Consider the following 24,337-nt stretch of genomic DNA (forward strand, 5'->3'; position numbering starts at 1 on the left):
AATTTCTTAAGAGTTTGACTTTTTGGATTTTCCACACACTCAGAGAAATTATTTTATGTGACTCATTAATATATTACATTAGGTTTTCCATTTAGTAGAGAGCAAGGGAGTGACACGTTAGAACATTGAAGAGGTATATTCTGCTTAGAAGTAAATAAAGCATCAATTAAAAATATCCTTGAAAAAAATGGGAAAAAAAAAACCCGACTTTGTAACTTGTTTTTCTATAAATGAAGTGCAGGGTGATCTGTGAGTCAGTGTATTTTCATGATCTTCCTGGTACTAATTTGTATAGTACTAGGTAAGGAGGTCTAAAGTCTTAATACTAAGAATTTCTTTTGATCAACAACTAATCATATAATGATTTTTACTATTGCTTCTGAAACTAGATACAGGTAGTGTAGTTCTGGAATCTAGAAATGCACTCCTATAGAAAGAAGTGAAATGGAGACATAGAGAGGAAATATACAAAAAGTAAAAGGATGTGTACAAAGAGAGTAGTTAAAAGAACAATTCTTGCCCAATAGAAACTGATTGAATTGATGGTCTCTAAGAATCCTTTCCTCAGAATGACTCTACAATTGCTACAGAAATACTATTTATTATTTGTTGATTCTTTATTGATTTATTATTATATTGAGATATAATTTACATATAACATCGTGTTATACATTACAATATGTAATTACCACCTTGGCATTAGCTAGCATTGTCATCACATCATATATCTTTTGTGGAGGGGGAAGTATTTAAGGTCAAATCCCTTAGCAGCTTTGAAATATACAATATGATATTGTTGACCATAATTGCCATACTGTGCATTAGCTCTCCAGAACTTATTCATTTTCTAACTGCAAGTTTCTAGGCTTTGATCAACATTGACTGAATTCTCTTACCTCCAGCCCCTGTTAACCAGCAGTTTACCCTCTGTTTCTACGGGCTCATCTTTTCTAGATTCCATATATAAGTGATATCTTTGTCTATCTCTGTTTAGCATAATGCCCTTAGGCTCCATCCATGTTATCACAAATGGAAGGAATGTATGGTAAAACACTTGAAACTAAGGTGAATACATCTTGAGTGGTTATACAGTATACAAGTGTTAAGTAACTAACAAAATACTAAGACAAAAAAACAAATAGAACATACATTTGAGAGCCACAGTAAAAGTTAACAATTTTATTACGCAGGAAAAGAAGGGCTTCCTTTTTGAGTGTTTCCGCTTATAAAGTTAGATTGTATTGAAAATATTAATGATGCTAGTTGTAAAGAAAATCACATAGGCTACTTGACTCTGATGTTCATGTTGCCATCCTTATTGACACAGAACCATGATGTTTCAGTAAATACGGATTTCCAACAAGATCTATAATGCTATTCCACGTTTACATGAAGATGATTTAAAAGCTAAATGCTTTTAAAGAAATATGGTTAAGAATGAAGTTTAAATGTACAAATACCTTATGTTTTATTGATTGTTATTGAGAACACTTTAGGTCATATCTAGTAGATTTTGTTTTGTACTTAATAAAAAAAGAATTTTTCAAAGTAAATCAGTATTTTATTGAAGGGAATTAAACAGGGAAGATAATTATGCCCATCCTCAACTTGATACTAATTCAAGCACATTTCAATGATTTTTATTAATATTTTATCAACATTCTGTGACTTTTTTTTAGTTATAGGTCACAATATAATTTTTAAAGTAAACTGCTTCCAATTCTCTTTTGATTCTTCCGCTAATGCCAACACCTTTGAAAGACCCTGAATTATACATTATAATGGATCATTTAATAGTTACATTTCATTACAGCATAGATCTACATGTTTAAAATTCTACATTGCCTATAGGAATTAGGGCTATTTTGCATGAGGCTATATTCTCTTGTTTATATAGGATAATATTCGTTTTATAAATCTGAACAAGGAGGGCTCCTCTTTCATTGCATATCATCCACTTGCTTGCTTAAAAGAGAATGCTATATAGAACTGTGTTGTTCAATAATACCAAGCTGTTCAATAATATCATAGTCTTAATTTCTTGTTACTATTTATATTTTCTTGAGGAACATTAGTCATCCAGGTGACAGCAACTGATGCTGATGATCCCGCCAGTGGTAATAATGCTCGTCTCCTGTACAGTTTACTACAAGGCCAACCATATTTCTCCATTGAACCAACAACAGGTATTTCTGAATGAAAAAAAAGTGCCATTCAACAGGATTCTACATAGGCAAATGTCGGAGCAAAAATTAATCTGTATATAAACATGTTGTACAGTACACCTGATGTTTCAAAAAATAAATGGGCTGTACTTTTAAACATTTAAATCCTTTTAGGCTTTAGCTGATTTTTCTAACTTTCAGAGATTGAATTTTCCAAATCTACACCACTAGAAAAAATCTGTCTATATGATATAAAACATATGTAAAGAGTATGACAAATCAATTGGAAAAAGAAAAAAACAATTTAAAAACATACTAAAAGACATTTAAAACAATTGGCCAAAAATTTGGTATACAAAAAGCCTACAAGATTAATAAAAATGATTAACCTCAGGAGTAATCAGGAGAATGCAAACTAAACTAAAACCACAGGAGATACCCAATTCTCTATGGAGTCAACACCCATTTCTCTCTGGAGTCAAACATAGGGAGATATTAGCAGTGTCTGTTTAATATATTCACTGTATTCTATAGTGATTTATATAACAGATTATACTTGTAAATCACTTTAGTCCACAATTAAAATACCATCACAATATGGTCCAATTTATCCTTTTGTGATTTTACAGATCTCACAGTCTTTTAATGAACACTTTTCCCAGACACAGTTGAGGACTGGCCATTCTCTTTCTTTGTGTTAGTGTTCCCCAAATTTTTAGGCCAACATCCTCTGTCCTATGCACCACCTTAAATTTCTCCTAGTTTTATTTTTTTCAGTGGTAATTAATTACTTTTTCACTAGTTTTGTAGAAAGTTGATATTTATTATGATCCATCTTGAGTTTGAAAATCTGTGTACATATTTATCTCTATTGGTAGATTATGAATAACTGTTGGTCAAAAAGAAACCCTTCTTTATATATCATGACTTAAAATAGACTTTAACATCACAGGTGCACAATATTTTTTGCATAAATTTGGTTTTGCAATTTACACATTTACTTATAATTAACTTTCTTCAAATTTAAGGGAGAAGTTTAAAAAAGGGAGAAGCTAATTGTAGCACATGAATATTATGTTAGGGAAGATAGCAGAAAATAATTTGAGGTAAAAATAAGATATTCTTCTTTTCTACCTGCAGATTATATTAACATAGTTATTTTCTTAAGGGTTTACTGGTGTTTTTAGTATTCTGATGATTACTTTAAACTCTAGACAGAGTTGGCATTTATTGTTGTTATTATTATTGTTAATTAATATTATTATTATTTTCTCCAAGACAGTGTCTAGCATATTGTAGTGACTTAAAATGTGTCAAAAGAATTATTGTATGATTGAATTCTTAAGAAATTAACTATGAGAATACCATGATTAATATGAAATAATAAATTATGTTTTATTACATTTTTAAAGGAGTTATAAGAATATCTTCTAAAATGGATAGAGAACTGCAAGATGAGTATTGGGTAATTATTCAAGCCAAAGATATGATTGGTCTGCCTGGAGCTCTGTCTGGAACGACAAGTGTATTAATTAAACTTTCTGATGTTAACGACAATAAACCTATATTTAAGGAAAGTAAGTAGAAAACATCTTAAATTCTCATTAAAACATAATTATACTTACGTTAAATATATGCAGATAGTAGGGTTTTGCATCTAAAGCACTACAACAGCACTAGAATTGTATAAAATAAATTTGTCAATTATTCTATATGTGATTATTTTTATTAGTGTGAAGAAACAAATATAAATAAAAAACTAATGTGGCTTTTTAAATTGCTTCTATAACAATTTCCGCAAATTTCATGTCTTAAATTATTACCTTAATGAAACCTGTTGTAGGTGTCACCATATTAAATTCAAGGTGTCTGCAGGGCTGTGTTCCAAGGATCCAGGGGAGAATCCGTTTCTTTGGATTTGGTTGATGACAAAATTCAGTTTTTTATGTTTGTAGGATTAAGGTCACTGTTTCCTTGATGGCTGTCAGCTGAAGGACACTGTTAGCTCCTTAAGGCATCTTTCTGATTCTTGTATAAACTCATGCACCTCAAACACAGCAAAAGGTGTTACATCCTACACACACTGTCATCTCTCTGACCTGCACTTTTGCCTCTTCTTCACTTTAAGGACTGATGTGATTAGATCAGGCCCACTTGGATAAACCAAGACAATCTCCATATCTCAAGGTCAGCAGATTAGCAATATGAATTCTACCTGCAACATTAATTACCTTTTTTCACTTTATGTTATATATTCACAGGTTCTGAGGTATTAGAACACAGATATTTTGGGGGATTTATTGTTTTGTCTACTGTGAGTAATTATCTCAAGTGATACTATTTTATTTTTTAATTTTAATTTTGTTTGATATTTTAAAACTAAGAACAAATAAAAACAATTCACCTATTTCTATATTCACCTATGATTTATGCATATGAATATATACACACACACACAATCTTTCATATATAAGAGAGATCATATGGTCTTTGTCTTCCTCTAACTTATTTCACTTAGTATAATGCCCTTGAGGTCTATTATGTTGTTGCAAATGACAAGATATCATTCTTCTTTATGAATAAGTAATATTCCTCTGTGTGTGTGCATGTGTGTATATGTGTGTATGATAATTTCTTTATCCATGCATCCATTGATGGGTATTTAGTTTGTTTCCGTATTTTGACTATTGTGAATAATAATGCAATGAGCATGATAGTGCAGATACCTTTTCTAGTGTTTTCACTTTTTTGGATGGATACCCAGGAATGGAATTGTTAGATCATAAGGTAGTTCTATGTTTAATTTTTCGAAAAACTACCATACTGTTTTCTACGATGGGTACACAAATTTATTCCCACTAACCATGTACGAGGGTTCCCTTTTCTCCACATCCACACCATCACTTCTTATTTCTGGTCTTTTAAATAATAGCCATTCTAACAGATGTGAGGTAATATTTCATTATGGTTTTGATTTGCATTTCCCTGATGATTAATGATATAGAGCATTGTTTCATAGATCTGTTAACCATCTGTATGCCTTCTTTGGAAAAATGTCTGTTCAGGTCTTGTGTCCATTTTTAATATTATTATTATTATTATTATTATTATTAGATAATGAGTTGTATGAGTTCCTATATATTTTGGATGTTAATATCTTATCAGATATATAATTTACACATATTTCCTCTCATCAGTAAATTCTCTTTTCATCATTTTGATGGTTTCCTTTGCTGTGCAGAAGCTTTTAGTTTGATATAGTACACTCAATTTTTCTATTGTTGTTTTTGTTTTTGATATTAGATATAAAAAAATCATAACCAAGACCTAGGTCAGGGAGCTTACTGCCTATGTTTTCTTCTAAGAGTTTTATGGTTTCAGGTCTTAGTTCAAGTCTTTAATCCATTTTGAGTTAATTTTTGTGTATGGTGTAAGATAGTGTCCTGTTGCATTCTTTTTCATTTGGTTGTCAAATTTTCCCAATAGCATTTATTAAAGAGACTGACATTACCTATTGCATATTTTTGGCTCCTTTGACATAAATTAACTGACCATATATGTGTGGATATATTGTACTTTTGTTGCATGAATAGGCCCCAATTGCTCTGATAAGTAATAAGTACAAGTTAAATCACGTGTTGTGTTTCAGAAGGAGTTTCTTGTGAAAGTCTGGGAGAAATTATTTTTTTCTTAGGAGATTCCCCTCACCCCAGGGGATTCTTTCTTAGCAACAGAAATGCATTTACAAGCAATTCTAGAAATCATGAGCAATTATCATGATAGGTGGAATATATAAGCAAGTATCAAAGAGAAAAGTAGATCACGCACTGACATACACACACACACACACACACATCCCCCTAAGTGATGCAGACATGATGCAGTTCAGCTAATTTGTGCAAAGCCCAGAGTTATTAGATCTTCTGACTTTTCAAAAAAATTATAAATCTGGATGTATTTCTGGACTGTTGTCAAATTTAAAATTTTTCAGTTTAATGTGGCCATTTTTAAAAATAAAAATCATATAGATTTAAGGTATGCAATATGAAGTTTTGATATCATATACATAGTGAAATCATTACTAGACAAGCTAATTAACATATCCATCTCCTCACATTGTTACGTTGTGTGGGGGTGTGTGGTGAGAGCACCTGAGATGTTCTCTCAGAAAATCCCCATTATATAATACAGTAGTATCAACTATAGTCACCAAGCTGTACACTGGATTTTTAAACTTATTTATCCTACATCATTGCAGCTTTGTATCATTTGAGTCACCGCTCCTGATTTCTTTATAAGTCAATGAAACAGCTCCTCTTTGGATGGAATTTAGGTAATAAGGCAGCAGTTTGTGACCTTCATCTCCACGTTATAAATGCATCGTGTATATGACTATCTCTACAAAGTGTGTGTCCTAAAGACAGGAAGGTGATGTGTAATGTAATCTGAAATACTCAGGACTTTATGAAATGACTGCCATATAATAAATACAGAAAAATATATTGAATAAATCTAGTCTATGTTTTATTCAGATGAAGGTGAAATAATAAGCTGAAGAATCTGGAAGGCAGTACGCCCAAAGAATGTTTGTTGAGACAAAAATGCCCTTGAAGTTTCTGCTGCCATCCTTATTTCTTCTTATTTTTCTTAACTTTAACATCATAAACATTGATAAACATAATATCTATAAGTATAAATAACAATGTATGTATACATTGACATATATCTGAACAAATTAGAATATTTAAAATAGTTTCTAAAATTCTTATAGCTAACCACACCCCTCATGTAAAATGATAGCATTACTATTTTCAAATTTGAGTGTGGTGAACATGATTCTAGTACCATAAAGTTACCTCACTCTTTAAAATAGTTTTCTCTGTTTCCATGCCACACTATAATCATGTGAATATATGTGTATTGGCTGTTGTTCCAGAACAGAAGCATGCTGACCTCCTTATTCTTTAAACTATTTTCCCTGATTTTAATCCTATTGTCCTCCTCTCATTTTAAATATTTAATACATATCTCCTCTGAAATGTACAACCTCCCCTCACCTCTCAATCAAGGGCATCTACTCTGCCTGTTAATTACTATTAACATTCAAACATGTGGTTGTCATTGTTTTCATCTTAAAGACAAAACAAAATAAATACATTATTGATTCACTTCTGTATCTAGCTAATCATGCTTCATTTTCTTTTCTTTTAGAGAAAAGAATTTTTAAAATGTTGAGGGGTGCTTGGGTGGCTCAGTTGGTTAGGCATCTGCCTTGGGCTCAGGTCATGATCTTAGGGTACTGGTTTCAAGCCCCGTGCTGGGTTCCCTGCAAGCAGGGAGTCTGCTTCTCCCTCTCCCTTTGTGCATGCTCTTTCTCTCTTTCTCTCAAGTAAGTAAATAAAATCCTTAAAAAATATGAAATGTCAAACTCATTATCTTATTTGCTGTCTTTTAAACTCTCTGGAGACCACTCCAGTAGAGTTTCATCCACACTGCTTGGCCAAACTGATCCAGTCAATTCTATCAATAATCTATGTGCAATCAAATCCAATAAATTATCAGTCCTAATATAGTGTCATTTTTCAGCAAGATTTGATAGGGATTACTCCATTCTTATGTGCTTTTTCATCTATCTCAGTGGTCACTTTTTAATCACTTTGTGTATTTCTACTATCAGGCCTTAGAATATCATTTCTCATCCTTTTTCATTCACTCCTTGATATTCTCATCTGGCCACGTGACTTTAAATGCTACCTCTATGCTGACTCTCCCAGATACATACCTCCAGTATAAACCAACCCCTGCACTGAACTACACATGTGTATATACAACTGTCTACTCAGTATCTTCATTTATGTGCTATATATATTTAAACTAGACATATATTTGAGTTTCTGATCATGCCTATCTTCTCCTCTAAACCTCTTCTTTTCATAGCTTTTCTCATTTCAAAGACTATCAAATCCAGCCTTTGTATTGCTCAAGGCAAAATCTCGCCCATTCAATTCAATTTAAACAACCCAACTTTGATTACACTGAGCCAAATCTACTTCAATTCTAATTTCCAACTCCGACTGAATTGATGATCAATTTTGCAAAATTCTTGCTAGTCTCTGATTTTCAATGTTCTGTGACTGCATGTGCACATGTGATCTCTCTCTCTCTCTCTCACACACACACACACACACACACAAACACACACAATCTCTCCTAATAAAAAACAAAACTTATTTGTTTAAAGATTTTGAAGTCACCTTCCCCTCTATTCTTTCTCTCATATCCGAAATTCAGTCCTCTGCTGATAACTGTGGGTTCTATCTTTTAAAAATACCCCTAATCTATTTCTCAACAATTGTATTTGCAACTGTAGTTCATACTACCCTCTTAATTTGTCTCCATTATTGTCATAGGCTTCCATCTAGTCTTTCTGCTTCCACCTCTGTTCTCCTCTGGTCTACTTCCAACACAACTTGAGTGACTTTGCTGAAATGCAGGTCAGATTATATCACTCAAATGTCTAACCATGTCACTCACAGAAAAAGTCACAGGCCTTAATATAACCTCCATTGTCCTAAACAATTTGCCATTATCCAGTCCTATTCTATTACTTCTGGGAGCTCATGTACTAGCATTCTACCCTTTTTTTCATGGACAAACCAACACCAGGCAATTGATCTACCTAGGTCACTGGAAAACTTTAACCACTGGTTTTGTGGCCTTTTGGCTTGCACTTCCCTCTTCCTGAAATTCTGTTTTCTATAGTATGCATTTTCCCACAATGGAAAAATCACACAACCACTTTGCAGCACAGTTAAGCTGTTGCTTCCTGAAGATTGTAAAAATATTAGCAACTTTTAAGTGACATTTCTCCCATTTTAAAAAAAGAGAGGATAATCTCACAAGGCAATCTGTGAAGTGACTTGCTATATTCTAAGAAAATCAGTCTCTTTAAAAAAAAATTTTATTACATGTTCCTTTTTTAAATTCTACAAAGTTTCATTTCTTTTGTTATAAAGATGTATTTATTTGAGAGAGAGAGAGACAGACAGACAGAGAAAGAGGGCATAATTGAGGGAAGGGGCAAAGGGAGAGGGAGAAGCAGACTCCTTACTGAGACAGGAGCCTGATGTGGGGCTTGATCCCAGGACCCTGAGAACTGGACCTGAGCCACAGTCAAATGCTTAACCAAAGGAGCAATCCAGGGCCCCCAAGTTTCATTCTTTAGAATAATGACATATATTATTATTTCCCACATTTTAACATAAATCACAAATAATAACTTACAAATGGCTATCAACTTTATGCAAGTTACTTCTGAAAAATAAAGGAAGCAAAGCTAATTATTTACATCTATGTATTTCAAATATAAGTGCCATTGTTTTCATGTAACCAAAAGGATGGGGTCATCTGATTTCAGCATGGTTTTCAAACTACTACATCCATTCACTAAGTCCTGTGGATCCCGCCCCCCCTTTTTTTTTTCATTTCCACTATGGCCAATGCACTCAGGCTCAGAATCTAAAATCAGACTATTACACTTACACCTCACTTATTTATTCTCTCCCATCTCTAATTCACACTTACATTTACTAGTAACTTTAGGTATCAGAGTGAAATTGAAAACTATTTATCAAATTTAATTGGGATGGTTGAAGGATATAATAAAAAATAAATCCAAAAATATCAGCAAAGTATACATATGAATAGAAGTTTGGAAAATATATGTACTGGTGATAGGACTTCCTAAGCTATATTTGAGAGAGATTAATAGATGCTCAAGTAGGATATTAGGGAAATACAAAATACAGATTACAAAAAGAAGGGATAGATAGATAAATGGATAGATAGATAGATAGATGTTAGATAGATAGATATTGATTTGGGAAAAGTTAACTGGTAGAAAGTGAGGGTATGGATTTTCCCATAGTCCACAAAAAAGGGTGCTAAAATTGAGAGTTCCTTATGTTTATTATTTGTGTGAAGTATCTGCATTTTGTTTTTAAAGGGTTATACCGTCTAACTGTTTCTGAATCTGCACCCACTGGGACTTCAATAGGAAGAATCATGGCATATGATAATGACATTGGAGAGAATGCAGAAATGGATTACAGCATTGAAGATGATTCACAGACATTTGACATAATAACTAATAATGAGACACAAGAAGGAATAGTTATATTAAAAAAGGTAGATATATTTATAATATTTACTTCACAGAATGATAAAAATCAAATCAGAAATACATATAATTATTTTGTATAGCCAGTTAGTTATTGCTTCATTAAGTAATTGAAATGAGAACTGAATTGAAATGTGATTTATGGTTTAGGGAGCAAAGGAACTCAGAGATGAGACAGAGGTATTACAGAGTCTCAAATTATTTGTAGAGTAGTTTTTTAAATTATTTTTTAAAGATTTTTAGAGGACAAGCTTTTTGGAAAGATCTTAAAATTAATACTCAATCCTATAGGATATTTATGCCCAGAAAAGTATAATTTTAATCCTAAAATCCAAAACATTTTGTAATAGATATAAATAACAAAACACAGAGATTTGCTATGCGGCTGCTTAATGATAATATCGGAGGGATCTAAGCAAGTACATGAGAAGCAAAATGTAACTAAAAAGCAACTAAGACTTAATAACCCAAACTTTTTTTTTTTTTTAAATAATACCTTGGGTTAATGAAGCCGTTTATTCTTCTGCACACTGTATTTCTTTGTAGAAAGTGGATTTTGAGCACCAGAACCACTATCTTATCAGAGCAAATGTTAAAAACCGCCATGTTGCTGAGCACCTTATGGAATACCATGTTGAAGCTTCCACCACCTTCGTAAGGGTCCAGGTAGAGGATGAGGATGAGCCTCCTGTTTTCCTCCTCCCATATTACCTATTTGAAATCTTGGAAGAAAGCCCACATGGATCATTTGTAGGCATGGTCTCTGCTACAGATCCAGATCAGAGGAAATCTCCCATCAGGTATGTGTGCAAAGCAGCTTTGTATTAATAAATGAGTGATTACAAGTTGGCCTGAAAATAAAATGTCATAGAAATGTAACAAAGATAAATCTGTTATTCCTTTATGTGGCACTTATTAAAGGTGCAACAGTTTAAACCAGTTAACTATTGATAAAGTTGTGGTAAAATAAGCAATTATGGCTGTACAGTTGTCAGTCACCAACCAGAATTCAATGAAATCAGTTCTATTAATTGGGGTGAGGGAAAAGAAACCATTGATTATGCTAAGTCAGAAGCAAATCTGAACAAAATATGCTCTATTTAAATACTACTAAATTAATATTTAAAAATTGAGAAAGCTTTCACAGGATACCCCTTAAAATAGTAACATGAAATTAGTCCACTTGGTTAGGAACAAGTTTCTGTGTTGCAATTAAATAATATTTACCATCTATTAATCTAGTCTGTTATTTTCAGGTGCTATATTTTCATATTTTTTCAGTATTTGACTGTAGACCTGGTCAGACAGGAAAACAAAACCTGTTACATGTCTCCTTCCACCACCTTCCCTTATTCCTCTGTTCTCCATGCTTCACAGTTCTGAGAATTTTACAAACTTCCATGTATTTATTAAGATGTGGCTATTGCTTTGTATTTTGTAGGGGCTTTGATTCAAAGAAGCTTCTTTTAAGTTTTTGAAACAGAGAAATGCTCCCACTTTCCCAGTGTAATTCCTAGTCATAAAACACCGCCTTCTGATATTTAGATATAGTTCCCACTTAGTAATAGTACTTTCTGTAATAAATATAAGTATATTTGTCATATTTCATGTATATAATTATAACCCAGTAATTAGATTTTTAAAAGTAGTATATATAGTCACCTATGTATTTTGAGAATACTAAGGAATACATAATTCTAAAATAATGCCTTTACAGATTAAGATGTTTATTATACTATCATTTATAATAATGAAACATTGGAAACAATTTAAATATCTAATCATAGTGGTATAAGTAGGCGATGGATGATAAATGCTTGAAATGATGCTTATAAACATAGCATAATTTAAAAATAATACAAAATTACTAGAGTTGTGTGTTTACTACAAGTAAAAATATTACCTATCTATGAGCCACATAAGTGAGCCACACCCAAATATTAATAGGTGTTATGTGTTTTTTAGTATCACTATTGGTGGTTACTTGATTTTCTACCAAGAATATTTTAGCTAATAGTTTTTCCCTTTATACTGAAATTAATCACTGTAAACATTTTTTAGTGCCTATCAAAAGAATGCTTTTAATGTCTTTTATGGACATTGTTTCATTTGGAGATGCCTTTTTAAAAAAGATTTATTTATTTATTTATTTATTTATTTATTTATTTATTTATTCATGAGAGAGACACAAGAGAGAGGCAAAGGCACAGGCAGAGGGAGAATCAGGCTCCTTGCAAGGAACCCAGTGTGGGACTTGATTCTGGAACCAGGATCATGCCCTGAGCCAAAGGCATACATTCAACCACTGAGCCACCCTGGTATCCCTGGAGGTGCCTTTTATATAAGACTGCTTTTCATATGTTTGTTAGGATGAAAATAGCCATTGAACACATTTCAGTAGGTATCCACCCACTGTTTTTGTTTTTATGGTTTTTTGGGGGAACAAAAGATCCAGAAAATGTTTGAAATCCAATGCTAAATGAGTTCAATTGACTTTTAGTGTGATATATCTTCCTTAATACTCACTTGCTACTACGTAGCAAGACATATAGAAACCAAAGGAAATTAAAGGGCATTCTATTTTGCCCTCAGGGTGTTCCCCATTTTGAGGAAAGAAATTAACATATAGAAAACAAATTGCTTTACACCTAATTCAAATAACTCATATTAACTTAGTTTTTCCCTCCATGTAAGAATTACCTGATATTTCTCCAAAGTATGGAGATTCTCAGGCTCAGTTTCAGCAAGTCTTCGGTGAGATTAACTGGTTTAACAAAGTATTCTCACCATTGTTGTCATTGTTAAGTGCAGAAAAGCTTGAGAAAATATCCCTTGAACATGAATTATAATAATAAGGTTTGTGGTGAATGTCTAAGAAAAATGGGGTGTAGATATTAAGAAAGAATGCAATAATTAGACCTGAAATTGGTCAGTCTTCAGCAAGACAACTGAGGGCAGGGGAAGAATAGACAAAAATTAACATTATCAGAAAGAGCATAACTTTTGATCCCATAAACATTAAACAATATTATAGGGAAAAGCCATGAATGACTCCAAGTCAAGAATTCAGACCAATTCCTTAGGAAAGTCCAAACATTCACATAAAAAGATAAATAACCTGGGTAGTCATGTATGTGACAAATAGGAAGAGCTTTGTGGGTTTTTGGGAATATAGGAGTCTTCTGTGGAAGAGGTTGTCATTAAACCTCTTTCATCTGTGTTCTAATGGAAGCACTTAAAAATCCTTGAAACACCTAGTAGATCTGCAGCCTACTTGGAAAAATCCCCATTTGTTTCTGGGGGTGGCTTTTGTGTGTCTCAGTTGCTTTATCTGTGAAGTGGGAATAGTACTTTCGTAGAGGCATATGAGGATTAAGAACACGAGGCATAGACATCTGGAGAAGCATGCGTGGAAGAACCATTTGTTTACCATTCAGGCAAGAGCTGTTGGCAATGGGAGAATGTGGGCACATTGTATTCATTCAGCATTTCTGTAGGAACGAAGAGTTGCATAAAAAAGAAATCCAAAATCAACCAAACATCAAAACTTCACATTTTAAGCTTTTGGCTCAAGCTCTTTCTAAAATGTATTGCACAAAACTTTCCTTTCTTAAATAGCGCATATTGACTATTTTAAAATGTTACTGATGATGCAAGGTCATGATCCTTAAAAACTTTTATTTGAAAATTACTTCAAACATTTGATTGGTTTTACTTGGAATGATTTATTATAGAAACAGCCTATTCTAGTTGCTCAATACAAGATATTAACGATTAAACTACTATTGCTCTTTGCCAACAGATCTGCTTTGAGTAGGAAATGTGACCATTTGTGGATATGGCAGTAAATTGCTTATAAAAGTTTAAAATGGGATTGAATTGAAACCAAATTCCTTTAAAGCTGAATTCTCTGTAACTTCTATTTTAATTCCCCCCTGAACACCAGTCTACAAATCAGTGTGATATTTTTAGAGACCTGTCAATTCAAGATTAAAATATTCTCATCTTGCCACATAATTATGGCAAACCTCATTGATGTCTCATCAAAGTCTTCAGGAATATATGTGCAATGAGAAGTCATCATTGAACCCAAGTTATTACTCTTCTTTAATTTTTATTATTAATCATTTGCAAGTAGATAACACATATTGAGTACTTCAAAGGCTTCTTTCATTGTGAGTTTGAGATCATTTTCCAGGCCTTTGCATGAGGGAATTTTATCTGGCTTCTTTCCATGCATGCTCTAACAGCATATTCCATCTACTATCTTACTTTTGGAGGATACACACACACACACACACACACACACACAAAAAAAAAAACCAACATCTCATTTTTATTAAATATTATCAAAGCATTTTTCTTTAAACAAACAAAACCAAACAGTTCTCATATGTCAGCAATCAGGTAATTATAGTATCATGCAGATTTAGCAAGCATCTATATGGGTAGGAAAGAAACTCAGCAGTTTAGGGTGAGGATATGCTTTACATTGCTTCAAAGGAGAAAAAAGGGTTAAGAAGCATTAATTTTTACTGCTATTTAATTGTACTTCTCTTAATTTTGCAAATGACATTTTTACCATTTCTTTTTAGCTAAATCCTTCACTTGTTAAAATTTTCTCTTGGGATTGAGAATCAATTACGTGTTTAGATTTAGCATACATCAATTTAAATCTGAGACCATTTTAGTTTAGTTCTTTTCTTTTTAATCCTCACTGAGTGGAATCTTGAATATATGCATGCACCTTTCTAAAATTGTTCAGCATTACATTATCTATATGGAGTACGCATTTAATTTGTCTAATTGCCTCAAAAGGGTTTTATATATCACAGTTATACAGAGAAAATAATAAAATTAAAGAGTCCTTTTTCTTTGGTGCAGGTATTCTATTACCAGAAGCAAAGTGTTCAGTATTGATGACAATGGTACAATCATAACAACTAACCCTCTTGATCGAGAGATTAGTGCTTGGTACAACCTAAGTATTACAGCCACAGAAAAATGTAAGTACTCATTTAGGACCACACATTGGCTCAGCATATATTTTCAACCATTCAATAATCTCCAAATGTAGGGAAAGAAGCTAGCTTAAAATTTATTGGAATTGGAGTTAAATTATATATATATATATATATATTCATATATGTGTATTTTATTTTATCATTTTAGATTACCAGTGTCTATTCATTCCTTTTATAGCTTATTTATATACTTACCACTAAATACTTTAAGACTTTTTATTGTGAAAAAAATGAATATAAATTTTGCAAGATTTTTAAAACTGGGATATATTTAATATATATTTTCTATAGGTTCTCTTAGAAGTTATGAATTTAATGAAAAAAAAAAAAGTCTTATGTACATCTCCCCCTTCAAATTTCACCCTTAAAAAATACATATAGGTGGAAAGAAGTTATAATATTCATTTCATAGGAATCTTCCACTTAGAGAAAAATTTCAATTTAGAGAAATGTTTAATTAATGTTATACATTTTTACTACTATCCAAGGAGTAGTAAACCTAATGAATGGGACTTAAAAGTAATTTAAAAATGTCTAGTAATATCATACCATTTAACCATAATCAGTTTAGACTGACTGTATGAGTTCATGAGGACACTATTCTGGAAATAAAATACAGAATGCCTGTGCCTTGTTCTATTTCTGGATCAAAGTGTTAGCTATATACTTGGATATTAGGGATAGGGTAACACTCCAACACAGCCTTTTAAAACTTCAGGCATTTACATATTTCAATGAAATTATGGGAAAAATATGAAGGAGTCAAACAACTAAAATTCATTGGTACATCAAAAACAGTAATCATAGTCAAGACATTTTCAAATTAAGCTTATAGTGGAAGCTGTGCTAACAGTCACATCTTCAGTACTCAGTGGGGACCAATTGTTATTGTTATTTATTTGTCTTTATTTATGTTTTTTAGTTTTGGGGTTTTGCTTCCAGAATTAGGCAGATGATTCCATTTTCAGATTGTAAAAAGTAGATAAAATTGTCCTAATTTACTACTTGTATAGTGTCTTCAAAATTATCAATTAATTTGTTATTAAGTCAAACATATTAATTAATTCAAGCTCAAAGGAATAGATACAATACAATATAAAAGATGATCAAGATCATTCCCTTTATTTAATTGATAGGCTTACTTTATATGGTTCAGTAAATAATTAAATTTTTGAATGTGAAATATTCTGGAATGCATCCTTTATAATTGATTTTGCATAAATTTTAATTTACTTTTCTGGCTTGTGTGGTTTTTTTTTTTTTAAACCTTTAAACATATATCTTATTTCTTACTTTATTAAGCAGTTGACTGGGGATATGGTGGAGTGGAAAGCATCTCCTGCATATTTTTTTTTGTCATGCATTGAATAGCTCTGTGTATGGAAACACTGCAGGAGGACTGGGTCTGGGTTTTGAATTTTCCATTTAACTTAACAACAAAGAATAATAAGCAAATGTTAGAAGGAATAAAAGTCTGCTGTAACAGAAGAAATGCCAAGGCTCTTGGTGTCAGAAAACACAAAGATGTGTATTCTAAAAGCAAGAGGTTTATTCATTGGGTTTTTTGAGAACAAATTATTTACAATATCACTATTTACAAAACTATTGAGAAAAAGAATTCAAATCAGTTCAAGGGAAGGATAGACATCTTTGAAAATACGTTTCTCTATAAAATGCTATTTTATCTATTACAAGAGCATGTTTTAATAAATGTATATAAGCTGTGAGCTTATTTTATATTCAAGGGAGATTTTTGTGAGAATATATCGTTTAGTTTGTGTTAAATTAGAGGTACTACAATGTGAGTTATAGAAAGCAGAATCTTTAAGATGTATTATGTGTGTTCTGAGACACAAAGCATTCTAATATTTTAAGAATGAATAGAAAGAAGGATGAATGAGTAATTGGTATGAAAGGTTGCAAGATAAGTCAATTATGCAATTCCCATTAAAAACATGATTATGTCAAAAAGATGTCTTGAAGATCTCTAGAGAGACACTGAAATATTTTTGCTTGGCCCCCACCCTTTTTTGGAAGACAGTGGAGTTAAATTGTAGTGTTACAAAATAAAATAAAAATAATAACACAAATCTCTGGTTGCAAGATAGCTGCTGTCAAAAAAATATTCATTCAACATACATATGTATATTTGCATATATACTACAAAGTATATTATCTATTCCATTTAATTATGTCACTACATACTGTGTTCAGAGGTGATATTCAAAGACTCAGCGACCCACTCAACAGAAATAATCAGATGAGACTTAAGATCTTACTGACGTATTACTCCTTACCAGTTGATCAACAGGCTTCACTTTATTAGAAAAAACAATGGTCCCAAATGTTCAATATAATGTACTTACATATGTGGGTGGGTGTGCAAACAGATAATATTCAGGAAATTGAACTGTTTCAACTATTTACAATATTACTTACTACATAGGTTGCACTAAGACCATAGATATTATAATGTGTATATATTGAGGAAAATAAAAAGAGAATAACAATGACATTAAACAGTGGGTACCATTTATTATTCATGGAGAAAAAATCTGCTATGTCATTTCTTACATTTTTAGATATTTGCTTATAAAATACAAAATTTGCAAAGTGGCCGTGAGTATTGGTGAGTTTTCAGGAATTACATTGTATTAAATAGATTACTTTAATTGCACATAGTTATGTAAATATATATATGATTATAAAAGTATATATATATATGAATATATTTTTTGTGTGAAATTCTACATTTAGTAGCATTTTTAGAGCTCTTAATAAAAATTTGAGGCAAACATCACTCCTATTTCAGAGAAGATGAATCTGAAACTTAACGCAGTTTATTTGCCCAGCTGCTAACTGATGAAACTGGGGATAGATCACAATCCTACCAGATTCCAAAGCCTATGTCTTAATCCTATGCCACACTATGTCACATTGTCTCTTACTGAGAATGTGAAAAATATTTGCTTTCGATGTTTTCTGATTTAAATATATTTATCAATAATCTTAACCAAGTTTCATTTTACATTTTTATTCTTAAAAAATAAAGTTTAATTGCAAAGTTACTGCACTTAGTGACTCCAGTGTAGGATCTAAATCAATTCATGTTGTCTGACCATGTCAGGGTCCAACAGTTGATAATCTCTGTAAGTATGTTAGCTAAATTCTACTTTGATACTTGTTCTGACTGTGCTCTGAGGTGTGCTCATCTCATTCTGTTGCTGTCGCTTTGTCCATGTTCATTTGTTGATGAAAGCATGTGTACTAGTGATGTGATAGTCATTGAAATGGAAATGATTAATATTTTGAATAGATTTTAAAGAACAGTGTCCTCTTGTGAAAAAGTATGTTAAATACATGTTTTTTAGGGGCACCTGGTGGCTTAGTTGGTTAAGCGTCTTACTTTTGATTTTGGCTCAGGTCATGATCTCAATGGTCAGAGGATGGAGCCCGGACCGGGGCTCACACTCAGTGGGGAGTCTGCTTGAAGATTCTCTTCCTCTACCTCTCCCACCTTGAGCATATGTGCATGTGTGTGTATGTGCACATGCATGGTCTCTCTCTAATAAATATCTGTAAAAAAGACATGTTTTTTTAAAATAAATTTTCTCTTGAAACTTTAAAGCCATAATATATTTATATTAAAGCAATTGTTTTACATTTGAAGAGAGAAAAATAAAACATATGTAACATTTAAAAACAATAGATTTGGGGCACCTGGGTGGCTTAGTCAATTGAGTATCCTGCTCTAGGTTTGGGTTCAGGTCATGATCTCAGGCTCGTGGGATGGAGCCCCAGGAGCTCCATGCTAAGCAGTCTGCCTGAGGATTCTCTTCCTCTCCTTCTGCCTTTCCCTTTACTCATGAGCACTCCCTCTCCCTCTCTTTCTAAAATAAATAATATATCTTTTTATAAAAATAAAAACAATAAATTAGTGAACTTGACAACATTTTAATTATTTTGAGGAAAAATAAATTAGGTTGCAAGTAAATTCAAGGGAAAATAGAATAAAACAAGAAGTTTAATAGATATGTAATTTTAGATACAGAATTTCATAAAATGTGATTGAAGTTGGTCATTTGATGCAAAAAAGTATCAATTTATAAATTTTTAAACCTAAAATCTTGGTGATTATAAAGTATTATATTAAAACAAATAATTTATAGGGATGTCTGATTGGCTCAATGGATTAAACATCTGATTCTTGATTTTCCCCCAGGTCGTGATCTCAGGGTCCTGGGATCCAGCCCCTTATGAGGTTTCTTGTTCAGTAGGGAATCTGCTGGAGAATCTCTCTCTCTCGCTCTTTTTCTGTGTCCCTCTGCCCCCTGCCCCACACTCACATGCACATTTGCCCTCCCTTCCTCTCTCCCTCTCTGCCCCCTGCCTCATGCTCAAGTGAACTCTTTCTCTCAAATAAATAAATAAATATTTAAAATAATAATAATAATTTATAAATAAAAGAAGACTAAAAATGCAATCAAGGAAAACAAACTTGCAAATGCCTGTGAAAGGCAAACTGAATATAAACTGAATACATTTATTTTACACAGAATTTAATACTTAGGAGTTAATCACTGTTTCAGAAATAAGTGATTAGAAATGTTACCAGGTACAGGAATTATACAGTTCATGCTGTTCTGCTTCTGGCATTTTAAATCAGTTTTCTTAGAATAAAAAAATAATACTTTTAGATAAAAGAGATGATATTCCCTCTGTTATTATTTATTATAAAGCTGAGATTTTAGAACATTGGGAATGAAATTCCAAAATAAAATATAATTAGATAAACATTTTCAGAAAGCTGCAAAGTTAATGTATATTTAACTCATCTTTAAAGATTTTTTAAAATTTTTGTTTCATTTTAAAAAATTGTCTAGAAGAAACTTTTGTAACACCAGGTAACCAATTTTTATGTACTTTTTCTCTCTCTGGGATTTTTTTTTCTTGTTCATTACATCATTACATCATTAAACTCATTTTAGAACAATTTTGGAGAAAATATTAGCATGTGCCAGTTTCTTATTAATATGGTATCATCAAAAATAATTGTGTGAGGGCACCTGGGTGGTTCATTTGGTTAAGCATCTGACTCTTGGTTTCAGCTGAGGTCATGATCTCAAGGTGATGAGACTGAGACCATGTTGGGCTCTGCGCCCAGTGGTGAGTCTGCTTGAGATTCTCTTCCTCTCCCCCCTCCCCTGGCTCATGCTCTTTCTGTCTTTTTCTCTAAAAGAAATAAATCTTAAAAAAAATAATTATTTCACCATATAAGTCTCAGCAATATTATGAACAAATAACCTGAATGGTAGAAAACTGGGAATCACATGATTGTTACAAATACTTGCTGCCCAAGGTGAATAAATTGAAACCTACAATGTAACAGGTAGGCTGATTATAGGAAGGATCTTTTCTGTTTTAACATTTGTTTCCCCAGGAAATGAAGTTCATCATGCTTTAGTCTCTTTCCTGGAAACCTTCCCAAGTTAAGCACCAAGCTATTCATCAGCATGTCAGCTAAGTGAATAAAACTACTAACTACCTTTAAATGAAGCTGTGAAAACATATGCATGTTTTGTACAGTCATACCAATTTTAATTTAAATTTAAACAGATTTTCCAGGAAGATAAAAAGATAAAACCTTTAAATGAATTTCCTACCACGTTTAAAAAACATTATTTGTGCCTGAAATACTTTTTCCATATTGCTTACTTAAGTAAAAATATTGTTCTATGGGTACATATGGTTAAACGATAAAAAATATGAGCCTGAATTTTTGAATAATTCTATCCTGAAATCTTTAGAAATAGCTATATCTTATCTATTTTTATTCTGAGCATGACACAATGGAGAAGAGTCTCAAGATGATAATTCTTAAGATACATCTTAAGATTATAAATATGAAAGGCTAGATTTCTTGGTATGTGATAAACCTTGCAAATTATAATGTTTAATCAATTGGAAGTTACACTTTCTATCATAATTGCAACTGTTATTTATTGGGAAAATAATGATAAACACAGTCTCATCCTGCCCCAGAAAACAACCCCATCATAGTGGAATAGAAAAAACAGTTTTTTCATTGAAAAGCCTTAAACCAGAATTTGATGTGCATTACAGGAATCTGCTGAGATTTCCAAGTCAGAAAGAAAATTCACCCTATTATAGAATCAAGCATCATGTTCTCAGGATAAACAAGTACTAGCCTTCAAGTAGGAAGACCTAATACCACGTGTCACACAGAGTTCAGCAGGTCGATGGCATGACCATCTGCTTTTGCTAACTGGCTTTCTCGTAAGGAAAACTAAATTTCTCAGATTTTTATGACAAGAGGTAGCTTTGGACTTCGGTCAATGCCCTGGCTGAACTAGATTCCTACTCTCCAACAGAAACTGGGAGTAAGGAGTACTATGTTCCTTGATAATTATATATCAGATTTGGCTCCCCGTACTTGATAAAGACAAGCCTGGGTTGTAAAGTTGGCAAGACATTTATTCGATTTTTAAAGGGTTTATATACATTTCAAAAAAAAAAGAAGACAAAGGACTTAAACTATAAGCTTCCTAAAGTACATGCTTTAAGAAGAGGAAAAAGTGAAAGTCTTTTCCCTTATTTTAAACAGGGAGAATTAGCCTTTTTTTTTTTTAATGTACTTTCAATTGCAAATATAATGCTTTTCCAATAACATAAGAACAGGATATTATAAATAAAGACATTAAAACAACAAAGAAACCTTCCTATTCTGACTCTTTAATTGTATATACCTTCCCACAGTATTTTTTAAATTAAAAAATTAAAAATGTTATGCAAATACACATTATATTATGCTACAACTTGCTCTTTTTTATCACTTTGCAAAATGTCGTGTATAGCATTGCTGGTTAGTAGATGAATAAAGTAGTAATATTTAATATTTATTGCTATATTTATATATATTTCTTGTATACCCTAAATAATCTTATACATGCTTTATATGTTTTAATTAATTTAATCTTTATAATAGCTCTATTAGGTTAGTTACTAGTGCCTTTTACATTTTGCAGAGGTGACTGAGACAGTAGTTGGGCATTTTGTCAAATTGAGAATCAAGATTATAATCTATTTTTATTTTTTAAATTATTTTATTATTATTATTATTTTAAGATTTCATTTATTTATTCATGAGAGACAGAGATAGAGAGAGGCAGAGACACAGGCAGAGGGAGAAGCAGGCTCCATGCAGGGAGCCCGACTCGGGACTCAATCCCAGGACTCCAGGACCAAAGGCAGGCGCCGAACTGCTGAGCCACCCAGGGTTTCCCCCTATAGTCTATTTTTAAAGCTCACTGCACTCACACATTTATTACGTAAACAAATTCATTTTTAATAAGCACACACAATTTCATAGTGTGGTGGTTAATTTATTTCTCAATTCCCTTTTGATATGCATTTGGGTTATTTTGAGTTATTTGAAATGAAAAAATATTCTGGAGTAAATAAATTGGATCACATACTCTTTGCAAATATTAGAGCCTTGGACTGTAGCATAGGCTTCCCAAAGGAATTATGGGGCCAAAGATATGTGTAGTTTATTTCTTACCATCTAATGATAGATTAGGTTCCAAACCAGGTTAAGGTCCCTACTATTTCTCAGTACTCCACCATCACTATCTCTCTTTTTCATATTTAACACAGAACCCACAGACTAAGTCATCATTATCTGCACTTCCGGTGAGCCAGAGTGTTTGTGAATATTGTGATGGAGCAGCATGTTTCAAATATGGGCTTTTTTTTTTTCACTTTCATCATGTCTTTTCTCTTTCTTTCTTTCTTTTCTTTCTTTCTTTCTTTCTTCTTTCTTTTTCTTTCTTTCTTTCTTTCTTTCTTCTTTCTTTCTTCTTTCTTTCTTTCTTTCTTTCTTTCTTTCTTTCTTTCTTCTTCTTTCTATTTTTTTTCTTTTTTTGAGAAAATGAATGGGAAATATTCAAGAGTGAGACAAAGCATGAGAGACTCCTAACTCTGGGAAATGAACAAGGGGTAATGGAAGAGGAGGTGGGCGGGGGTATGGGGTAATTGGGTGACGGGCACTGAGGGGGGCACTTCATGGGATGAGCACTGGGTGTTATACTATATGTTGGTAAATCAAACTCCAATAAAAAAAGTATACAAAAAATGTGGGCATTTTTGCCTCCTAATCTCTTTGACCATGTCTGAAGCCAATTTTTATGGTCACAGCTAGTGCAGGGGATGCTTTTGGCATTTAGTTACTGGAGGCCAGGGGTGCTGCTAAGCATCCTACAATGCACAGGACGGCCCCCTGAAACAGAATTATCCAGTCCAAAATATCAATGGTGACGAGGTTGAAAAGCTCTGGCATCGATCATTTCTTTTTCATACATGAATTTCTAGTTTGTGGTTATTTCTCCAAATTGTTTTTTTTTTTTGTATCAACTGTCAAAATTTGAAAATTAGAGCTATTTAAATTTCATCTTATGATACAAACATTTTTCCAGATCACTGGTGTCTTGTTGTGGCTTTTTCTTACTTGTTTTTTAGGGGTTCAGGGAGGGTGGCATTTTAAAAATTCATTTAACCATATCTTCCCATTCCTTCATGGTTTCCATATTTCTTGGCTCACTTAAGAAAATCCTCCCAACTAAATGTATACATAAAAATTCACCTAGATTTTATTGTATTTATTTTATTTTAAAATGTATTTAGATCCATATTCTCTATTTTTGTTTTTAAAGATCTTACCAAATGATGCCATCATTAGGAGCACTTACTGTCAGATTCTTAAACCGCCCTTTCTATTTCAGCTATAACTTTAGACAAGCCATTTATCTATCATTTGTGGGACTAAGTTTTCAATGTTGTTATCAGTAAAGCTAGGGAGGACAATAATACATAGATTCATCAGAATTAAATGTATTAATATACAGATACTCAATAGTTGCTGGATTTTATAGGATGGTGTCCTTAAACCT

At 32.4% G+C, this 24,337-nt stretch overlaps 1 protein-coding gene across 2 annotated transcripts in view; it reads left to right on the forward strand.

Moving 5' to 3' along the window:
* The window catches only part of CDH19 (cadherin 19), a 94,519-nt gene that overhangs the window by 38,765 nt on the left and 31,417 nt on the right, over positions 1–24,337 (forward strand). Inside the window, exons 4-8 of one of the 2 annotated variants that reach the window (XM_072820804.1) lie at positions 2,067–2,186; positions 3,578–3,742; positions 10,171–10,352; positions 10,891–11,144; positions 15,229–15,350. In XM_072820804.1, coding sequence (XP_072676905.1) covers positions 2,067–2,186; positions 3,578–3,742; positions 10,171–10,352; positions 10,891–11,144; positions 15,229–15,350 — 843 coding nt within the window. The remainder of the gene's footprint in view (positions 1–2,066; positions 2,187–3,577; positions 3,743–10,170; positions 10,353–10,890; positions 11,145–15,228; positions 15,351–24,337) is intronic. The other variant, XM_072820814.1, reaches the window with a different exon arrangement.

This window comes from Canis lupus, chromosome 1 (assembly GCF_048164855.1).
Source record: "Canis lupus baileyi chromosome 1, mCanLup2.hap1, whole genome shotgun sequence".
Taxonomy (NCBI): Eukaryota; Metazoa; Chordata; class Mammalia; order Carnivora; family Canidae; genus Canis; species Canis lupus.